Genomic DNA, 23909 nt, shown 5'->3' on the forward strand with positions numbered 1-23909 from the left:
TGGATTATATGTCTGTCATTGCTCTGCTCTCTGTATTGTACAGTACAGTATTCACTTTATTTTTTTTATGAAGTCATTGCAATGCTTTGTGTATTATATTTTGGAAACTGCAATGATCTCTGTATTATACAGTATGTCATAGACTGGGAAGCTCTCTGTATTACAGAGTGGCCACTACAATGCTCTCTGTGTAATATCTCAGTAGTGTTGAAGAGGCAGTGGTACTTACTTAAGTCTTGAAATAGTGTATCCTGCAAGCTTCTTTCAAAAGTGAAGACACCACAGGATCAAGTGATACATACAACAGGCCACATCACAAGGGGAGTTTTAAACAATATTGAGGCACATGTGCATGTGACTAAGGGGCCCACCACACACTGTACCTATTATAAATACACCAGTACTGTATCTGTCACCTTAAACCTTAAACTGGACCTAAAAATAGGTTTTGCCCTCCATCTATATACTTTTCAGCTATTAAAATGTTAATGACTTTATCCAAATAAACCCAGGATGACTACTACAGTATATGCACAGGGATGGTGGGGAAATTGAGCTAAGTCTTTGGCATATATTCAATGCCGTGGGCGAGCGGTGACTGCGAGCAGGACTTTTTGCTCGCAGTCACCGCTCACCCTGTCCGTATTCAACTGACCCCCCTCATACGCGAATTTGCGAATGTGCCTCCAAAAGCTGTGAGAGCCGAGGCTAATTACAGCGAGTTTGCTGCACTAGCCGCGGCTCTCGCAGTTTAGGGGAATCCTCGCCGTTCTGTGACTGCGAGGATTCCCCCGGAACGTTGCATAGTGCGAGCGGCCGGCGCGGGGGTTAAACTGCGAGGATCACTGGTTTTCTGTGATCCTCGCAGTTTAACCCCCTCGCTGGCCGCTCGCACCGGCATTGAATACCTGCCTTTGTCTCAGATAAAAGAAAGCCTAGCTTCACCCCTCCCTAGAAGATTGGTAGCAACTAACCAGTATTCTCTCACTTCATCATTGCAGGTTTGAATCTGTTGTGTTGAACTTAGCTACAGTTTGCACAATAATAACTTGCCTAATAACTGTAACTGCAGACACAGCAACATTTGCAAGTATGCGTAAGATGTGTTCACGTGAAATAAACATACATTTACTGGGCTTTGCCTATGTCAGACAGCCTATTCCCACATCTGTTATGTCTTTCCATTTATGAACAGGCCAGCAATCATACATCTGTTAATTAGCATTGTGATTTCACACAAACAACACTATGTAAACCACGGTATTGCTCACTGTCAACCCTAAATGTGCTTATGTTTTTGCACTTCCTACAGTACAGTTTGATAAAGATAGCTTACGCAACATGTTTATTTGACAAATCCAGTTGCGTAGACATTTATATTGGGGTTAAATGTAAACAATACAGTACATCTATTCTTTATCTACTAAACACTGGCCCTGCCCAACGATAATGATAGATTTATCAAGCCTGCTGGACCTTAATCGCCAGGCGATAGTGAAGTAGTGGCCACACGGAGGAAGTGATCTATTTAATTGCATAGAAACTGCCCTGAAATTGTCCCATGTGTAGGCTCCATTAAAGTTTGATGTAAACAAAAGTCGTCCCATAAGAGATGATTTGACAGTTTGCATGCTTAGGCTTGTTGTTAATGTGGAATAATCCTCAGAGTAAGTGCAGGCCAAAGAAAGTCCGTTGATTAGTTTAAGGTTGGTAAGTTAGAAAAATAAATTTTCATAAAAGTTAGTGAAGTACAGAGATGGACAGAGTGAAGCCTCAGTAGATGATTTTTTTTTTGCCATTGTATGCCTATCTGCTGTAATTAAAATATCTGTCATGAGCATCCATACTTATAATGGTTAGTTTTAATATTCCAATTGACTTCAAAACTGCTCTTTCTATCTTCCTCTTTTTCTCATACAATAGAAAAAATGTACTAGTGAGGTACTGCTCTTTATTTATTAATGTGAAATCCACATTACGAACACCATCTGTGTAATCTGGCTGAATCAATCTGAGTCACACCCTGGGTACAATTAAGCAATAATTTATATTTATTATTACTATAAAATTGACATTGAAAATATCACATTAAATGTAAATAAAATAAAAAATGTGTTAAACAATATATGATTGTAAAATAAAAAGTTGTAATATTGAATAAATTCAGTATGCTCCTCTTATAATTTGCATTGGTTCATACAATGCTACGCCACATCACTATACAACATAAGTAAAGGTGCCCACAGACGCTACAATAATCGAATGCGTTTTGTACTTTTTAAGCACAAATTGCATCTTATGTACAATTATTGGATGGTGTTTATGGGCTTGTGCGTTGCGATGCGAGTTCCCGGGAGCCCGATATTGTATGTCTAAAAAAGTACGTGCTGCATGTACTTTTTAGACTACATCTGAAATTTAACATTACAAACATGGGTTCATCACATCACATCACATCTTATGCATTCAAGTGCACATCTCATAGCAAGCTGGAAGAAAAATTGTATAGAACCATTGTACAGACAAAAACGCATAGCACAGTACAATTGTAGCGTCTGTGGACACCTTAACATATGTAAACAGCAAGTGGCCACTTGTATAGACTAGTGTTGATTTTAAGATACTTTGTTAAATCAAGATGGTCTCGTAACCAAGAATTATATACTGGGTTATATAGCTTTTTCTGTTGTTAATTGTTTCAATTTTAAGTATCAAGTCAGCCTTTATAGTATATTCAAATTGGTATCCACTGAAAATAATTGCAGAGTTCCTTAGGCCAATATGTGATTAAGTTATTAAGTATATTTGTGAATCACTTGTAATACTAAGGTAGACTTCCAATTGTATGTCAATTCACGGGGGTGAGGGAGTGCAAAAGCTTCCGACCTAGCTTTGGTGTCTGCGGTCTGGTTAATGCAGGAGTCATGGAGCCTCGGTTCTTTCTTCTGGGAACTTGCAATATGACCGCCGACCACCCTCAATTCTCATACAATAGTACCACTTCCCCTCCTACAGTGGTTATGCTTATACGCTTCTACTATTAATGAATCATGTCATATTTAAGTAACTTTCCTGCTCTCTGCCCATCATCTTTTCTCATTTAGCCTCTCTCTCCCTTCACTATCTCTTCCGAAAGTGACTAGGTCGACATCTAAGAATTGCTGGCATATCCTAAGTGGACATTACAAACTGTGGTACTTGTGTATTATCACGGCGCCCGATTCCATCTAAATCGCATCTGATTTGCGGCCGATTTTCTGCCGATTTTTGGCCGATTTGATCTGCAATGCGATTTTGCGTCTGATTTGCGTCCGATTTTCGGCCGATTTTTTGCCGATTTTAGGCCATTTCCTAATGATTTGCATGTTATTCCATCCTTGCACACCCCCAGGTACTATGCAATGGTATGCGATGTGATTTTCGGGAAAATGCCCCTGATTGTACAATTAAATATCGCATAGCAACGCATGCCAGCAAGTGGCATGCGATGCGATGGGATTCGCAATGATAAATGCACCACCATTGTTAACGCCACCCCCACCATCAACGCCAACCCGAAGCGTGGTGAGCGCAGCGAGCCCGCGAGGGGCGGCGGTACGCGTCCTCCGACCTTTTCATACCCCCACTATCCACGTCGGCGTGGAGTTGATTCTAGATAGTGTGGCGAGCGCAGCGAGCCACCGAGCCCGAAGCGTGGCGAGCGGACGCGGATTACTCTACATGTATTCCGCGTCCGCTCGCCACGTTTCGGGCTCGGTGGCTTGCTGCGCTCGCCACACTATCTAAAATCAACTCCACGCCGACGTGGATAGTGGGGGTATAAAAAGGTCGGAGGACGTGTACCGCCGCCCCTCGCGGGCTCACTACGCTCGCCACGCTTCGGGTTGGCTTTGATAGTAGGGGGTGGCGTTAACAATGGCGGTGCATTTAACATTGTAAGCACCCATCAGGGTGATTGTACAATTACAAATCGAATCGCTTCACATGCATCGCATGGCATGCATCACATGCCACTATATTGCATGCGATGCACTACGATGGAAATTGGGGGTGTGCAAGGTGTACAATGATGGAACAGCATGCAAATCGGACAGAAAAAGTGAAAAATCGGTCGAAAATCGGCCGGAAATCGGCCGAAAATCGGCCGCAAAATCGCATCCGATTTTTTCATGCGATTTGCGGTCGATTTTCGGCCGATTTTCTGCCGATTTCGTGGGCGCCGTGATAATACACAAGTACCCAAACTGTTGACACACGATTTAGGTCGACATGGCCATGGTCAACATGAGTTTTCACATGTTCACCATGCATCCACCATGGAGCCTCTCTGTGCTTGCTACACTGTTATATTCTCACTCTATGTCTACACGGATAGTAAAGTAAGAAAAAACACCTTTAAAAAAAAAAGTGAAAACTTCAGATCAATATTATTCATTTCAACCATGTCCATGTCGACCTTAAGCTTTAGTCAACCTAGGGTATGTCATCAATTCTTAGCTGTCGACCTAGTCACTGTCGACCATTAGTGGATGACCTTGTGACTGTCCACATAGACATTTTCGACCCAGGGACTATATACCTCTCTTAATAAGCACAAGCTTCATACTGATTTTTTCTACTCCTCACGGAACCCAATCCTTTCTCAAGCACCACATTATCCTGCATTGATCAATCTATCTCTCTCTACAACATAACCCTCATCTCTGCACTTCACTTTATCATACAGCTGTTCCATTAAGTGGAATCGGTACATCTGTCAGAATGAACTTAGGTCTACAGTCATTAGGTCGACCCCATTAGGTCGACTGGCAGGAAGGTCGACCTGATTTAAGGTCGACATGGGCTAAGGTCGACATGACTTAAGGTCGAATTTGCATAAAGGTCGACATGAGGAAGGTCGACTGGTCATAAGATCGACATGGGTTTTTCACTGGTTTTTTTTAGCCGAATGTCGACACAGTCAACATGGACACAGTTGGCAATGAGAATCGGACCCTCGCATTGCTCGCTTCGCTCGCAATGCATCGGGCACGGTGGCTCGCTTCGCTCGCCACAGCTTTAATAACCTCCACGCCCTAGTGGATGGTAGGGCACGCCTGTCGGCACATGTCGGCTCAAAAAACAGTGAAAAACCCCATGTCGACCTTATGACCAGTCGACCTTCCACATGTTGACCTTTATGCAAATTCGACCTCAAGTCATGTCGACCTTGTAGATGACCGCTTCCCCATTAAGTCTCCGTTAGCTGGTTACCACTTTTCACCTCCAAGTTTTAAAAAGACTCCAACACATTATATGGTGCTTTGAAATCTTTGTGTCATAATAATAATAATAATAATAATAATAATAATAATAATAATAATAATGTAATTATTATCTTTATTTGTTCTTTTTTCCTTTTTAGTAAAATTTGGAAACAAGTTTGAAACTTTTGTTTTCACTCATAAGATACATTTTGTGAGTTCTTTAAGGGTTAATAAAAGCTGAATGCAATTATGAAATTTCTGTGTACTGATTATAAAGCATAAACAGAAATATGTAAACCATATGCATATATAACAAAAATATATAATAACATGCATAGATTTGGCCAAACTCACAACTCCATATGGAGTTACTTATTAATAATACATTCTCTGTTGAAACATTGTTTTTTATATATATTATAGCATACTATACATGTTTTTACCGGATCCCTTTTACCCCAAACTAACCCCTGCAAAATGTAAAATTTAAACAACGAACAACTATCATTTATATTGTTTAGTTTACCCATTATAAATGACTAAAAATAACAATTGTATTATTATTGTCAATATCTCTAAGAGTCTGTGAAATGTACTCAGCAGTCAGAGTAAGAATGCATAGTCTGGAACAGATGAGCCAATTATCATATTTGCAAATGAAGGTGGTGATAGAAGTCATTGTAAGTGCATTACTGTTGATGGAACAGAAGAGATATGAATTTCCTAGGGATTACTAAAAGCATGTGATACTTGTACTGTAGTTGTTTAACCCGAAATTAAATAGATGCAATATGTTCTTTTCATTTAAATCTGAACTAGTAAGCATAAATACATTGCACATGCTATTACATCAACATCTAAATGCTGTCACACTGTTCAGTTACAGTGCTAGGCATATTGATCTTAACAACTGTTTTCTTCAGTCCACATCTACTTTTCTAGCAGTAACAGCTGACATGTTGATTTGTCTCAACATGACAGTATGTGTTTAATATACTGTAACAGACTGATCTTAGATTGAGTGCTACAGTATAAGACACTTTTTCACAGGAAAAGTGCAGTACAGTGATTTGGATATAGATTCTTAATAATAAAAAGTTAAGCAGCCTGAGTAGTAGCTTAATATGTGAATGGTTAAAATGATGGTCCAGTAGATTATTTGCTGTTGGCAAATTCATTTATAAAACTACACTCCTCTACAATTGCTCAATCCATTATGAATTTTTTTTTTCCAATGTTTCAATGGAGTGAAATTTGAATTGTTATGGTCTACATCACAGACTGGAAAACAAAATTAGAATCCAGAATTGGGCATACTACTATTTATGTTAAAGTCCATGAAAGTGAACTCCGGCTGTAAATTATATATATATATATATATATATATATATATATATATATATATATATATATATATATATATATATATATATATATATATATATATATATATATATATATATATATATATATATATATATATATATATATATATATATATATATATATATATATATATATATATAGCAAATTGATAGCTCGCACAACACCTATGAAATAAATAAATGTCCGTGCCCGGTCATGTAGAATATATAATTGCCATCCTCATCACAAGGAAAAACCAGCACTGGACCACCAGATGAAATGAAAAAAATCTCTTTAGTGAAGCAACTTTGTACAGGATTGTAGTATCATAATCCAAGCTTCCAGAAATGTAAATCCAGCTACTAACACAGTTAAAACACAGCTCCAAGTGTGACAATGGCATGGGACCAATAGGTTTTCCCACCCTCAGGCATACACATTGAATACGTTACTGTGACCGGATCTTAGTAGCAGTCTGTCAGTAGGTCCCAATGTGGGACCTACTTGTGGGACCTACTGACAGACTGCTACTAAGATCCGGTCACAGTAACGTATTCAATGTGTATGCCTGAGGGTGGGAAAACCTATTGGTCCCATGCCATTGTCACACTTGGAGCTGTGTTATAACTGTGTTAGTAGCTGGATTTACATTTCTGGAAGCTTGGATTATGATGCTACAATCCTGTACAAAGTTGCTTCACTAAAGAGATTTTTTTCATTTCATCTGGTGGTCCAGTGCTGGTTTTTCCTTGTGATGAGGATGGCAATTATATATATATATATATATATATATATATATATATATATATATATATATATATATATATATATATTAAAGTAACAACTTACAGCACCATTGTTTTTAACAAGTAAGCATAGATATTGTACCTGTACCATCGGTATTAAGGAGGTCAAACCAGAGATCCCAGGAATCCCGGGATTGAGCATTTTTCAATCTTGGATCCTGGGATCGAAAAAATCCCGGGATTGGCATCCCTAATTGGTATTCAAGCCACTTAACAACCAATTATGCTCTAGCCATCACTTAGACCTGTGGTGTGCAATTGGTTTGTTGGATTCAAAAGTTTATGTTTAGGGGATTTACAGAAATAAGACATTTACATATACAGTATTCAATTAAATTAAATAAGTTTGATGTTAGCTAGATTAGAGTAAAGCATTAACAGGAAGATTTCTAATTTAGAGGTCAATGTTTAACCTTCTTTCTGCCAGCCCTGCCATTGTACAACTGATGTTTGAACAGTATGGCTGATCTATGAGGTGCAGACTTATGGCCATCAATGAAATTAGTTGTCTACTTTCTCTTGCCTAGTGGAAAATAAGAATGAAATAGGAAATGTTAAACATGCAATAGGTATTGTTGCTTTACTTACTATGCTTTTATACTACTTTACAGCTATTATGCTACTATACTATGCCAAAATCACAATTTGCCATTTTTAAGTCATGTCGACCTACTTGCTGGTGACACAATGACCGTAACCCATAGTTCTTGAACTTGTTATTAAACCTCAGTGGTTTTCAAACTTGGACCTCAGTACCCCAAACAGCTCATATTTTGCAGTTCATCCTGTTCCAGGTTGTCTGAAAATTGTGAACTGTTTAGTTTCTTGAGGAGCAAGTTTAAAAAAAGCTGCTGTACTTTAGTGCTTTCCTTATCCTGCTCTCTTAGGGGGTTATTCTGGTTGATTGGCAAGTCTGCGAATTCGCAGCCTTGCAAGTCCACCAAACCCCGCCCGGCGAACAACCGCCCCCCCCCCCACCACCACCCCCTCAATGTTTTGCATAAACATCCATTCGCATGGCTCGGGTAACTGCCCACATCTTTCGATGGTTATCGACCATCGAATGATGTTTAGCGTGCATGCATATATAAGTGACTTTTCAGTTACTTACATTTGTGTGCATGCTGGAGTGGATGATGTCAGCTACCCGCCCCCACACACGCATAACTGCTTCCTTACCATGAGAACGCCCAGAGTTCTCATGGGAATGCCCATGGAACACTGGGCGTTCCCATATGGTAATGGGGCAGCCCGGCGCCCCCCGCCCATCTCCGCCCCCCCACGCGACCATGGGTGCGTGCACCCAGCGAACCGAAAGGTCGATATGGGTGCACGCACCATACGCCTGCACATGCGCAGATACCAGCATGCGCAGACGCAGTACCGATGTGATCTGAATGAGGCCCTAAATTCTTACTGTACTGTTTTTCAGGGCTTTTAGTAAACTACTCAAAATCTATACAAACAAAAAAATGTAATAATAATAATAATAATAATGTAAAATAATAGAGCACACTGTGTTGCTCTAATTGATTATTTATTAAATAAAAACATGTATATAAAAAAAACCATTGAGGACATACAGATATAGAAATATTTTAAAATCTTTTTAAGCATACAATGATAGCCAATAGTATTAATTAGTCAATTAATAGTGTCCAACAACATCCACTAAAATTGCTAGCAATTTGTATTAAATGTTTGGGTGTCTTACAAAAAAAAGGTTGTATCCACTTAGAGGTGGGGAGCTCCCAGGGGCCATTTTTACAAAAACACTTTTTATAGTTCAGGATCATTTGATCCAGGGGTTGAGTGGTTATTCAGTGTTTTACAGTTTACATTTTTGTAATGACTTTGCATGGTTAATAGGTACTTGTGTATTATCATGGTGCCCAATTTCATCTAAATCGCCTACCATATCATATATAATTTAGCGGTGGATTTGCATCCAATTTTCATCCGATTTTCCGCAATTTCCTGCCTATTTGCATGCTATTCCATCCTTGCACACCCCCACTATCCAAGTCAGCCCAAAGCGTGGCGAGCGGATGCAGTACGCATCCTCCTGACCTATTCATACCCCCACTATCCACGTCGGCGTGGGGATGCGGAATACACGTCAAGTAATCTGTGTCCCCTTGCGGGGCTCGCTGCGTTCGCCATGCTTCGGGATCATTTTATGGGTCCCCTCTTCAAGATTTGGGCTCGGTGGCTTGCTGCGCTCGCCATGCTTTATAAAATCAACTCCAAGCCGACATGGATAGTGGGGTATGAACAGGTCGGGAGGACGCATACCGCATCCGCTCGCCACACTTCGGGCTGACTTGGATAGTGGGGTGTGCATGGATGGAATAGCATGCAAATCGGCGGAAAATCGGTCGCAAATCATCCGCTAAATCGCATCCGATTTTTGCATGCGATTTGCACCCGATTTCGCGGGCACCGTGATAATGCACAAGGACCTGTTCGGACACAAACTGTAATTTTAATGTTAATCAGTAGGCATGAATTGATAAGGTTTTATTTCTAATGTTCCATAAGACTAAATAATATAGCTACTGTTCATTAAAAATAATAACATTTTGTTCTATAGTCATTCATTTCACGAATCTAAGCAAATCACCAACTGAATATGCTACTTGTTTGTAGATATACAGTACAAAATGCTAGAAAAATACGTAAAGATTTATAATCTCCACCAAAACTGAAATTAATTGGAAATAACCCCCTAATTTCAGTATAACCAAACATAGTTATTTGTCCACAATTTCAAAAGACAAGATTGCAGCTTGAGAAAATAAGAATACATTTTATATTATTAATGCATATAATCCATATATACAGTACATACTAAAAAAAACAGCATAAAACCATGAGACTGGTATTACAAGGTAATGTATTTTTAAGTGAAGATACATATTTTTATTAACATAAATCAGTAAAATCTGCTAATCCCATCAAATCTTTTCATTCCTTCCTATGTACAACTAAAAATGCTAAAAATCAGAAAGAAAAATGTGAAAAACTTCCATGTATTCTTTGGTTTTGAAATGTATTTAATGTAGATGCTTACTATTTTGAGTATTTTGCACGGATTAGTAAAAATGTTACCTCCATATTACAATTAAATAAATGCAAAACTTGTAAAAAAAAGTGGTACTTATTATGGATCATATTTACATAACTTTTTTCTGGATTACGGTAAGTTTCTCCCAAAAAGTGTAACCTTTATCACAATCATTAACAATAATTAAGTTTGAAGTAGTCTAAGGTTATTGTTCTACAGTAGTTGTGTTTCTTTTAGAAAGTTTTTTTTTTAATTAAAATGTATTTTTAGAATTGTAATTCATTTTTATTTTGGATCATCATAAGTAATACCTTCTGAATATATAATAACATGTGGTCTGGAGTTCTACCTAATCAAGGAGACAGGGCTGTTTGTGATTGGCTCTCATTGTAAAAACTAAGTATTTGCAGAAGCCTAAAGCCCCATATACACGGATGAGATATATTGCTCAGCCATATATTGCTAGCAATATATAGCTGAGCAATATATTGCTCAGTTTCTCCTTTTCATCAGCGACCAGAGATGCCGGGGGAGCAGCAGAGGTAATCAGCTGGTCGCAGGAGCAAGCTCCTGCGATCAGCGATCATAGGGGGCTAAAAACGGGAGCGCGCACCTGGCTATTTATCGCTGGTGCGCACTCCAATCACTGGCAATATGGTCGCCAGCGACCATATTTCCAGCGATTTCAGCCCCTATCGCCCCCCGTGTGTACACAGCTTTAGGTGCATGCTGCCAAAAATGGGACATGACCTGCATGGTATGTGGCCTGCAGTAAAATTCTTCCTTACACCAACACAATAGCGCCCCTTACACCCCACACAGTAATGCTGATTGCACCATATTAATAACACACAATATGCCTCTGACACAATATTATAACTTGCATCATAATGCCACTACCTGCTATTTGTAAGGGGTTGATTCATGGTGCTTCTGCTTTCCTACAGCCACCACAGTCCCAGCACTGCTGTACATGAATTCTTCTAGTCTTCTGCCTCTGTCTAGTAAATGTCCCTCCCAAAATTGCCTCTGCCACCTATAGAAAAACTTTAGAAGTGCTTATTCTAAGGTGTTGTCAATTTTGGTTGAGACATAGTCAGACTGCATAAAATACTTTCTCAAAAAGAAAGTAATTGCATAGCTAGCCCAGGTCTAGAAATGGGCTTTCAAAAAGATTCCCTGCTGTGGTGCAAAAATCCTCTCCTTGATCATACTGGTCACATGTTGGCAAAAAAACAATGCATGTAAGAAGAAGTCTGCCTTAAAAAAAGGGAAACATTTACTGGGACAGGATGATATATTTAAATCCACTATATCATGTGGAAGGCCAGATTTCAGTAAAGCCCCTTTCACAGTGCAGTTTTAACACAGCATATTGCCTTAAAACTGTACCAGCTGCAATATGAAAGCTCCACAAATTTACCGGTTACAAAATACCGGTATTTTGAAACGTGTTAAACGCAGGATCCTACACGTTTCTGAGCCGTTTTTCCTGCAGTCTGAACAGCTCAGAAACGTTATTTGCTACAAATGATAACCACACTTGATCACCATCCACAAGCAGGAAAAAAAACATTTAAAATGACATTGTATGGCTTTCTATGGGTGAAACGGGTTGGATCTGAAGGTACAAAAATCGTATTGAAACTGCAATATACCTTTACAACATGCAATATGAAAGGGGTTTAAATGGCTTTTGACCAGTTTTAAGACACGTTTGCAAAAACGGGTTGAAAGCAGGTTTTTGCAATGTGAAACCAGCTTTAGTGTTCTGCAGTACTATAAATGTTATGGATAGTATAATCTTCTTTTCCTCTGCATATTTTTCTCATGTTTAATACAAGTGGCTGGGACACACTAATTTTGTAATACTTGATGACTATTAATATTACTAAATGCCGTGATACATATAAAATATATTAAATGTATTTTATTATTTTCACTAGGTTATTCATACGATCACAGCTATTGATAAAGATGATACTGCAAATGGACAAAGATTTTATTTTTCACTTCAAGAGAGTCAAGCACAAAATCCGAACTTCACTATAAGGAACAATGAAGGTATCTGTACTTTCATTTTTAACAGCTAATCATAAATGTATATATACTTGGGAAGTACAGTCAAGGAAAACCCCAAAACTACAGTACATTAAATAGCCTCTGACTTCCAGGTGCTTCAGAATTTGTATTAGTCTAAAAAAGGTTTTCATGGCAAAACCAACCTGGATTTTCCGTGAAATGATTTCTGTTTTCAAAAATGGGAAGACTCACACAAAATCTAAAACCCCTAGTGCAGCCATTCCCAACCGCGGTCCTCAAGGCACACCAACAGTGCAGGTTTTGACCCCTACATAACTCCCCTCCAGACATTACTTGTGGGCAAAGCTCGGAAAAAATATCCGGGAATTGTAATTCAAGCTATTAAAATATGGAACATGGTTGAAAAATTGAGCAACTACGAAGGGGTGGATCCGGATACATCGTTTCTCCTGATCCCGACTGCCAAGGAGGTGTATAAACAACAAGGGGGGAAACTATGGTCCCATTTCGGGATATCTACCCTGGGCCAATTATATCAAAATAATAACTTAAAATCCTTCGATCAACTAAGAGAGGAGTATTCACTCCCTGGACCAATGTTTTATAGATACTTGCAGTTGTGTAACGCCATTTTACGGTGGGATAGAGGGAGAGAAAAAAGGTTGCAGGATACTCCAGCAAAACTCTTCCTGAAAAATCTTACCACAAAGAAACGTATATCAAAAATAAACAAGTTCTTGCTCTTAAACGAACAAGATGAGGGGCTTCCACAGCTAAGGCAAAAATGGGCTCTGGACCTCCCGTCGCTAACTGACGGACAGTGGCAGGAAGCTCTAACAATACCAAGGTGGGCAACAAAGTCGATCCGCATTCAACAGGTACAATTCAACGTGCTTCACAGGACGTATATAACTCCGGTAGGCTTATTTAAAATGACAGGAGCAGCCTCTGATAGGTGTCCGAAATGCGAGGAGTCGGGAGCCGCCTTTTGGCATATGATGTGGTCATGTAAATCAGTTGGTCAATTTTGGGATAGGATTCGTCAGGTCTTGGTAGAAATAGGGACACCAAGGGATACCCTCACGGCAAAAAAAATGGTTTTAGGGATCTGTCAAGAAGAACACTTGACAAGAGAGCAGCGCTCTCTGGTATTAAATCTCACGGCCTCGGCCAAAATGATAATTGCACGGCATTGGATGGCCAAAACTGGCCCGGTATTTTTAGAATGGATAAATTTGGTAAACTCAATATATGAGCACGAGAAACACTATTATGCCTCGAAGGGGGAACTTATTAAATTTCACGTTATTTGGCACCAATGGCACCAATGTAAATGGTTTAAATTTACAGGAGTATAAGTTATTATTATGAGAAATTAATATTAAATCAGGGGTGGGAAAAAGGTAAAAGAATAGGGGGGGGAAATAATAAAAAAAAAAAAAAAAAAAAAAGGGAAGGATATATATATTATTAATGTCACGGACACCGTTTTTTTAGTTTATAAGGAAGTTTCTGTATGTCTTAAACTGTACAGATAAATGCATATTTAGAGTTTATGTTGAGTAAATACGAGGTGTACACTATTTTTATTTCACGATTTATACTTTTTTGAGAAAAGGTCCCAGGCCAAAGTGACGTTATGCGATTTATAGAGAATCTAAATCCCCCTACTGAAGGGTGAACATATAGTTCATATCCCCCTTCTTTTTGCGCACCTCTTCCACGGTATAAGGGGATATATATCTTTTATAGGGATATATAGATAATATGTAAGGATCGATGGGGAAACGGATAATCCCAGTTAAATGCCAATGAAAGAAAAACGAGGAGTTAGGATAGAGAAAAGAAATGGGTAATTATAACACTTTCTCCCCCTCCAAAAGACAACATCGGATATCCCGGTCACCCGGACAGTCCCCCTTCCCCTATTCTCTACCCCCCAGGACCTACAAGGGTCAAGGCTTTAGAACCGTAGTTTATGGATTGCAATGTGTTTTGTATGTACAAAATGTATGTGACGTACTTAATGTCGGGTTTTAATAATTTTGTGTATTTGTATCTTGAAAAAGTTAAATAAAGACTCAATTAAAAAAAAAAACAGTGCAGGTTTTAGTGATATCCAGGATTCAGCACAGGTGACTTATACCCCTTTCAGATAGAAAAGTCTGAAAATCCCGGCAAATACACGCATTTCAAATGCCATGTAATTTTACCGGGAGCAGCCTGACCCCCCTTCACATGGAAGAACAAATTACCGGGTTGGTAATTTGCTGAAAAACATGGGTATTTCTTCTGTGTGAAAGGGTCAACATGGGTCAAAAATCCCATGTCCTCGACCCTGGTCAATTCCAGGGTCGGAGACATGGCAGTTACGACACGGGTGGGCCCTTTCACACAGAAAAAGGACCCGTGTATTTAATGAAATTCCCAGGTGGAACTGCTTCACCCGGGTATTTCATTTTCTGTGTGAAAGGGGTATTAATTAGTATCTGAGTGATTCTGATTAAACCATCTGTGCTGATGCCTGGATATCACTAAAACCTGCACTGTTGGTGTGCCTTGAGGACCTCTCATCCTATTAAATTTCCCCCATAGTCTCTAACATTTGCTGTCAATGGGCAAAACACTTTTCAAAAAAATTGGTCTGTTATAAATTCAAATTATTATTTTTTTCCAAAATATTTTTATTAAAGCACTTGTTCAAACATATACAGGAAATTTAATTTTATGTAAATATTTATTGGATATAAAAAACATAGGATCCCATTGTACACGTGTATAATATTGTTAAGTACATTCATAATCTGAAATAAAGAATAACATCATCCTTTTCCGTCTCTCTTGTCTATATGGTTACGTACAGTAGCATGAATAAGACGTATAGTTCTATCTTCTACGCAACATATTTAATGGTATAGCAATAATGGTATTTTGATGTACATTTCCATACAAATGTAGAATGAGATTAACAGGTAAAAATTCATGTCAACAAAACATAAAAAAAAAAAAAAAAAAAGAAAAGACCCCCCCGGGTCATGGATTATTCAGTGACTATGAGATGATCCTCTGCTATAGTTCACAGTAGGTACCAGGATGTGTCTTTCATCCTTTTATGAATTTGTTGTCTCACCTCTAGAAATAGGGTATTTATGTAGCTTTCCTACATGGAGAAAAACTTCTCAGCTCTTGATTCTTTGTTCAGGGTAGTTTCGACCCAGTCCCTTCTAAAAAGGTGGAAAAACTAGTATTTAAACAGCGGGAATGTGGGGGGAGAACTAGACATCCATTCTTGTAGGATGGTTTTCTGCGCTGCCACGCTTATTGCTAGTAAGGTCTTTTACCACCTTTGCTAACCCTTAAGTCTGGAGAAATTATACCCAAGATCATCCATTCAGCTGTAAAGGGAATATAGTTTAATAAATGGGTTTCCGCATATCTCTTCACCTGAAGCCAGAAGCTTCTGACCATTGGACAAGTCCAGAAGCAGTGATAGAGATCGGCCCCCACATCAGTAACATGCACTGGATTCTACAGTATACGTCTCATTAGAAAGCTTCTATGTGACGAGAGGTATGCTCTGTGGAAGATGTTTAAAAACATTTCCACGTAGGAAGAAGAGTGTATGGTTTTATAAGACTTAATTAGGGCCTTAACTAGGTCTTCAGTTTCTAAGTTTGTAAATTTGCTGAGTCATTGTGCCATTCCTTGTTTAGATGTGGAGTAATCTAAGATTGTTCTAAAATGTTGGTGGTAGCAGGAAATTGCTTTTTTTTTCTACGGGGGCTGTGATAAGAGGGTATGTATGGTGTTGGTCCAGTCCATCTCAGAGAAGTGACGAACCACTGACGTGACATAGTGTTTGACCTGTAGGAATGCCAGGGATAAGCCTGTTAAGAAATGATGTTTTTCCACCGCCTCTATATATGTTTAAGGTCTGCGCAGAGTTCTGTCAACCAGGGATCCAATGGTGTTAAGTCCACCCGCTCACCATACGGTGAATGGGTATGGATCCTGACCCAATGGTTATGTAGCCTGACCCTCCTGAAAGTCAGGATGTTTCAAAAAGGGGAGGTGTATAGTTTTGTGGGAGTTGAGGCCTGCTTGGTGTCTTACCCAATGCCATATTTTTTTGGTATTCCATAGCAATGGCTTCTCTTTAATGTGGGCAGGGACTTCTTGGTCATGTAAATGAAGAAATGTTAAAAGACAACCCCCCTCAACCAGCTCCCTTTCAAGCGATGTACATGCATAAAGATCATATCCTGAAATCCAATCTGATAAATAGTGGAACATGGCAACTTTATTGTGTTGCCTGATGTCTGGGACGCCTACTCCCATTTAGGCTGTATATTTATTAGACTTAAAATAAGTTCTACTCCCCAAATGAATTTTCTCATATTCCGATAAACTATTTGAATATCTTTTGGGGGTATGTATAGGGGTAAAGCCTGTAACAAATACATTAGTCAGGGGAAAGCTATCATTTTAATAAGGCTTAAATAAGCAAGAAATGGGTAGATTTTTTCAGCTGGTCAGTTCTGCTTGTATTTGTTGAAATGTATAAAGATTAGATAAATGTCTTGGGATTTGGGTCCCCAGGTATGTAAATGAGTTTGTAGCCCACTTGAAAGGTGTGCAGTTTAAAAATTCTGATGGTAAGGGTCTTGGGGTTAATGAGAGTGCCACCGATTTCTGCATATTGATTGCGAATCCCGAAATTTCCTCAAAAGATTGGAAAAGTTCAAAAATGTGCTGTCCAAGAAGGCAGTGAGTTTTACCCTTCAAATTATTACTATTATTATCATCATTTATTTATAGGGTGGCACAAAGGTTCCGCAGCATCTAACAATACACAAATGAGCTCAAACAGATAACGCATTCGAGTACAAGACAATTTAGGACAAGTACATGGTAAATATGGATAGTTGAATCAGGGGACAGGACAATAAAGCAAATATCAGGAAAGCAGAGATGGTACTTCTTTACTTTCACGGCGCCAGCATGGCGCCGCGCGTCAGAGTCGACTTGCGGGGCTCGCTTCGCTCACCCACGCTGCGGGCTCGGTGGCTCGCTACGCTCGCTACGCTAATTAAAATCAACTCCATGCCAACATGGATAGTGGAGGTATGAACTATCCATGTTGGCATGGCGTTAACTTTGTTTATTTTACTTAGTTTGTGGCGAGCGTAACCCGGAAGTAGCGCGGCGCCATGCTGGCGCCGTGAAAGTAAAGAAGTACCGCAGAGATTTATATATTCTAAGAAAAGCACATGAGGAGAGAGGGCCCTGCCCTGCTTACATTTTAAAGGGGAGGGCTAGACAGACAGGGGAAGAAGTGAGCATAAACAGAAGGTTAGGATGAGAGATTGTCAAGTTTTATGCAGAAGGGTGGGAAGAGGTCATCTTAGTCTTTGATATTTTAACTCTAAAAAAGTGTTGGGTCATCCAAGAGATGGAGATATGAGTGAGGATAGAGGGGGAGAGAGATCAGGAAAGGAGCAGTAGATTTCAGTATTATCAGCATATATGTGATAGTGGAAGTCGAGTGAGCAAATGAGCTCACCCAGAGAGGACATGTTGAGATAGAGAAGAAGAATAGATCTTGGGGGACTCCTACTTTCAATGGAAGAGCAGGAGAGGTGAAGTCGTTAGAGGTACAGCTGTGCATTTTCAAAACTGGCAGTGAAAATACAAGCATTAACAGTGATAATCAACGTTTTTGCAGATGTAAAAATTATGATATTGTGGCTGAATAGCCAGATTAAGCAGCCAGGGGTAGTATGTTGTAAGTATGAAGTGAACTCACTCAAAGCAGTCCCTTGGTTTTCCTAGTTGCTGTTGTTTTCTGTCCTTCTGTTTCACTTCATTAGAATACCAGTATAACAATGCAGTTATGTTCAAATTATGCCGCAAATTATGGAGTTCAAATATATTAAGCACACAGCTACACCATTCACACAGCCTATACAACCTACAGCCTATGTAATAAATCTTAAATGCATGTGCACTCATTAATTGGACTCTTCTCACCCAATCTCAAACCCCTCTACTACAATGAATAGTAATAAAAGTGGCTTACATAAACACCCATGGCATACCAAATTACTCAGTATCATTAAGAGTTATAAGATGTCCCTCCCCTCACATAGGCAAGTTTGTCAATAACACCTTTCTGATATCTAAAGCAGTGTACAGAATGAACGATTACCTAAGCATTTAAATACATCCAGCACATGAGGTGGAATACTCTGCAGCCCAGATCAGTATATTGAATGTTAGATGTTACCTGTATAGGAAGAGAAGAGAGAATGCCGGTATAACGCTGCAGTTATGTTTAAATTATGCCACACTTTAAAAATTATGCACTTCAAATATATTATGCACACAGCTACACCATGCACACAGCCTACAGCCTATGTAATGAATCTTAATATGTATTAGTAGTGTAAATTTCAGATAAAATGGAGTGAAACAGATAAATAACTAAAAAATACTAGGATTACATACAATGAAATCACTGAAGACTACAGGGGATAGATTTATTATAGCATCTAAAAATGAAAAATAGTGGTGTTGCCCATAGCAACCAGAATATCATTGCAATGCCACCAATCTTCATTTATAGAAGCTTTAGTAAATCTACACCTTTGGCTGTTTTCTAAAGGAAATTAGCTTTTAATGCTATAAATTCTAAGGTACCTACCAAACAACATATTATGTATGGCAGGGGTGTCCAAACTTTTTCAGACGAGGGCCACATTTGGTGAAGTGTAAATGTGTGGGGGCCGACCATTCAGCCTGACATTCTTTGAATCATTAATCACATCAGAATGGTCGCCCACTCTGCCCCCATTCACTCTATGTCCCCCAGCCTGCCCCTTCACTGTATTTCCCCCAGCCTGCCCCCATTCACTGTATGTCCACCAGCCTGCCCCTCCTTCACTGTATGTCCCCCATTCACTGTATGTTCCCCACTCTGCACCCATTCACTCTGTCCCCCAGCCTGCCCCCCTCTCTTAATGTCCATCAGTGCCTCCATTCATTGTATGTCCCCAAGCCTGACCCTCCTTCACTGTATGACTCCCATTCACTGTATGACCCCCATTCACTATGTACCCCACTCTGCCCCCATTCACTGTATGCCCCCAAGCCTGCCCCTGCTCCCCCTTCTCTGAATGACCATCAATGCCTCCATTCGCTGTATGTCCCCCAGCCTGACCCTCCTTCACTGTATGTCCCCCACTCTGTCCCCACCCTTCTCTGTATGTTTCCCAGCCCCTTGTGTGAGCCAGAGGAAGGAGAGGCAAAGTAGGCACTGCAAGGACAGGAGATGCTTGGGCTCCCGCTGATACCCTCCTCCGCTCTCCATGTTCCGGGAGCAAGCTTCCCCCTTGCTGCCCCCCTCCCCAAACACTGCTGTCACTGTGATTGTGGAGTAGGGTGATATTTACGATTGCAGCAGCAGGGGTAGGACGCCAAACACATCTGACTGTGGCGGCCGGCATCTCCTCCCTGCAGCAGACAGCAAGGTAAAGGCGCGCTCGCTGGGGCCCCACCTTTAGTGTCCTGTGCTGTGCTTCCCACATCTGATGCTCTGCCCACTTCCAGCTGGAGGCTGTGGGCCGCTTGAAATTATAGCACGGGCCGCATTTAGCCCCCGGGCCTGACTTTGGACATGCCTGATGTATTGTATAGATAAACAGCAGATCTGTTGTAAAATTTTAAACAGAAAAAAATCAACTTCTGTTTTTTATTATATTTAAAAAGTTTTTACTTTTGGGGAGCTTGTTGACGAGGATTTTCATGATGATTATTCTTATTATTCATTGTAGTGTCAGAAAGCAACAGAGCCTGACATACTCTTTAAATACCAAGTGATGCAGTGCTACCCAATAATACCCTTTCGCAAAGAAAACCAAAATTACCAGGTGATGTAGTTCTACCTGGTAATTTGCTGTTCAACACAGGTCCTTTTTTTCTGTGTAAGGGTCAACCCAGGTCATAAATCCCAGGTCTCCGACCCTGGAATTTACCAGGGTCAATGACCCAGGATTTTTGACCTGGGTTGACCCTTTCTCATAGAAGAAATTCCCATGTTATTCAGCAAATTACTGGGTAGGAATTTCTAACCTGGTAGTTTGCTTTTCTGTGTGAAGGAGGGGTCAGGGTAGAACCGGCAAAATTATGCCCCTTTCAGACTGCACTTTTTACCCGTTACTTCACCAATTTTTTACCATTTTAAAACGGTAATTTGTGCAGTCTGAAAGGTGCAGAGTGAATTTACTGGTTCTATTGAACTGGTATTTCTAAACGGTAATAAAGCAGGGTCCTACCCATTTGAGATCCGTTTTTTTTTTCATCCACTGTTTTCTTTGGGTTAAAACAGGTTCAGTGTTGTGAAGGAACAAAAACTGCATTGAAATACCGTTTACGGACAAAAACTGCACTGAAATACCGTTTAAAGACATGTAGTGTGAAAGGGGTTTTAGCTGGCAGATGCGGTTTTAGAAACATTTTTAAATATCTGGTCAAAGCCAGTTTTGTGGTCTGAAAGCAGCATTACCTGGTAATTTAAATGCTTGGTAAAAGCCGGGATTTTTAGACTTTTCTGTCTGAAAGTGGTATAAGTTAAACGTCTGTCTTTTTTCATTGAAAAACATCTACAAATTAATAATTTTTTTATTAATATCAATACAATTGTTATATATGCATATTCATTTAGAAATTTTTTCTTTATGACTAGATAATACAGCCAGTATTTTAACACGACGCAGAAGATTTAGCAGAACCTCGCAAGATCTTTATTATCTTCCAATTGTTGTGGCTGATGGTGGTAGCCCATCTTTAAGCAGTACCAGCACACTCACTATTAGAGTATGTTCTTGTGAAAGAGATGGCCGTGTACGGACATGCCATGCTGAAGCTTTTCTCTCATCTGCTGGACTTAGCACTGGAGCGTTAATTGCAATTCTACTTTGTGTTGTCATTCTACTTGGTGAGTATTCATTCAATTTGTGCATCCAAAGTAGACTTATATTTAGAAAATATTATTAGAATTAAGATGAATTTACTTGGAAAGTAGACTTAACGCCATATGCTCAAAATACATTAAACTAAATAAAGCAAATGTTGCATATTTCTTAATTAAGCTTTCAACATCTGGGCAGCAATTATATTAATTGCACTGACTCACTCAAATAATATATAATGAATATTAATACAGCAAAGGCTAAAGATAAAATGTGTAAAATTGATTTATTATTTTTTTTATGTCAAATTATTGCCAGTGACAAACAGCATTTCTTTCTTAACTGTGAAGATGTTCTCGTTAATGTTCTTGTCTATTCTTGAGAATATTCTGAACTTTAGTAAATTGCTAAAATGTGAGGGTTTAAATAAGTAAAATTAGACCTCAAAGCTAGGGACGTCTGTGCATATGGAAATTTGCATTACTATACATAAAATCATGTACATTAAAGTCAATATACTATATACTATTGTTTTATATACACAATATTTTAATAGTATATATTTATTCACTATATAGTTTATTGACTTTAATGTACATGATGTTATGTATAGCATATTGGGGGAAATTTACTTAAATGTGTATTCTACTTCACATGTGATGTTGCTATGGGCAACCAATCAGAATCTATTTCTTATTTATTTATCACCCTCTAGAAGAGTAGACAGGATCTGATTGGTTGCCCATAGCAACATCGCATGTGAAGTAGAATACACATCTTAGTAAATTTCCCCCATAATATCTTGTTTCAATATTACAGTATTGGCTGTTTTATTTTTCAAATTATAGGCTGAAACAACACAGATATATAGTTGGTATTAGGTTTGCATGTTCAAGTTTCTGGGTCACAGAAGAAAGTTAATAAATATGTAAGGAGAGTAACTGATGGCCCAACAATATATTTGTTAACCCTCTCATGGTCAATTACAAAATATAATTTAAGTGGTGCTGTGTGTACTTATAAAATGTTTTTTTTTAATATATATATATATTTTATGTTTGTTTTCAGCCATAGTAGTCCTTTTTATAACACTTAGAAGAGGAAAAAAAGAACCTCTTATAATTGCTGAAGAAGATGTTCGTGAAAATGTTGTTACTTATGATGATGAGGGTGGTGGAGAAGAAGACACTGAGGCCTTTGACATTTCAGCACTTCGAAACCCATCTGCTGCTGAGGATTTAAAATACAGAAGAGATGTCAGACCAGAAGTAATGTGTACACCAAGACATCAAGATCAGTCTTCTGCTGATACTATCAATGTTCAGGAATTTCTCAATCAAAAGTTGGCTGAGGCAGACCATGATCCAAGTGTTCCCCCATATGACTCCTTACAGACATATGCCTATGAGGGGCAAAGGTCAGAAGAAGGATCTATCAGCTCTCTGGATTCATTAGGAACACCCTCTGACCAGGATTATACTTATCTTGATGATTGGGGACCAGAGTTTAAAGTGTTAGCGGAACTCTATGGAGAAAAGGAATCTGAAAGAACAACTTAGTTTCTTTATTCAAAAACTGTTTTATTTACAAAACAACCAGAAGCATAACCACAAGAAAACACAATAAATTCATACCTGGAACTCAGCAAGTTGTTCACTTTTACTGTAGAAACAAGTGCCATTTTCATATATAAAGCTGGGTTTAAGATTTTGAAAAATACAGAAGCAAAAACTATTTTCCCTGTGTATATTTTTTAATTGATCAATAAAGTTGGTGGTGCCACATCCATACAGAATATTTAAAAGAAGCAAAGAATATAGATTTTACTGCACACTTTATTGCAGGAAAAATAAGGATTGCATCTAGCCTATAGCTATATGATATGATTCACCATATTTATTATTGCAACGTTAAACACATTTTATTGCAAATTACATACACAAGCACACAAATCTATTAAAATATATCTTTAGGTTTGGTAAGTAGTTTACAAGTAACTTGAATTGTTTCAAATTGAAACTTAGGAATGTTAAGTAATAATATACTCAATACTGCAAAATTAAAAGGCATTAGAACCTTACATTACATAAGATTCTGTGACCTGTTTAAAAGAACTAGCAACTTGGCTACAGAGTGGTCTAATATTTTTACAAGATGTACAAATTAAAAAAAATGTAAATATAGATTTTTATATCAGCAAATTTACAAGAGTATACTGAATAGTTGATCTTCTCAGTGCAATTGGTATTTCAATCACTTACTGTGGTTCTGATTTGCTTTTGATCTATTGCTTGTTTGAATTTTATGATACATCAGGCATATTTCAGGTCTGGAGTCATATAAGGAAAGTAACCTTTTGCTACAGAAATGATGATTGAATATGCAAGACATGATGGAGTTTGTAAGTCACTGT

General features: G+C 38.8%; 1 protein-coding gene across 2 annotated transcripts in view; it reads left to right on the forward strand.

The window, feature by feature from the left end:
- The window catches only part of CDH18 (cadherin 18), a 621311-nt gene extending 598031 nt beyond the window's left edge, over window positions 1–23280 (forward strand). For both annotated transcript variants that reach the window (XM_083188094.1, XM_083188093.1), the window contains 3 exons: window positions 12431–12548; window positions 21271–21522; window positions 22565–23280. In XM_083188094.1, the coding sequence (XP_083044220.1) occupies window positions 12431–12548; window positions 21271–21522; window positions 22565–23055 (861 nt within the window). In that variant the 3' untranslated portion in view covers window positions 23056–23280. The remainder of the gene's footprint in view (window positions 1–12430; window positions 12549–21270; window positions 21523–22564) is intronic.
- The last annotated feature ends 629 nt before the right edge of the window (window positions 23281–23909 follow it).

The sequence above is a fragment of the Crinia signifera genome, chromosome 5, assembly GCF_055691185.1.
Source record: "Crinia signifera chromosome 5, ASM5569118v1, whole genome shotgun sequence".
Classification (NCBI taxonomy): Eukaryota; Metazoa; Chordata; class Amphibia; order Anura; family Myobatrachidae; genus Crinia; species Crinia signifera.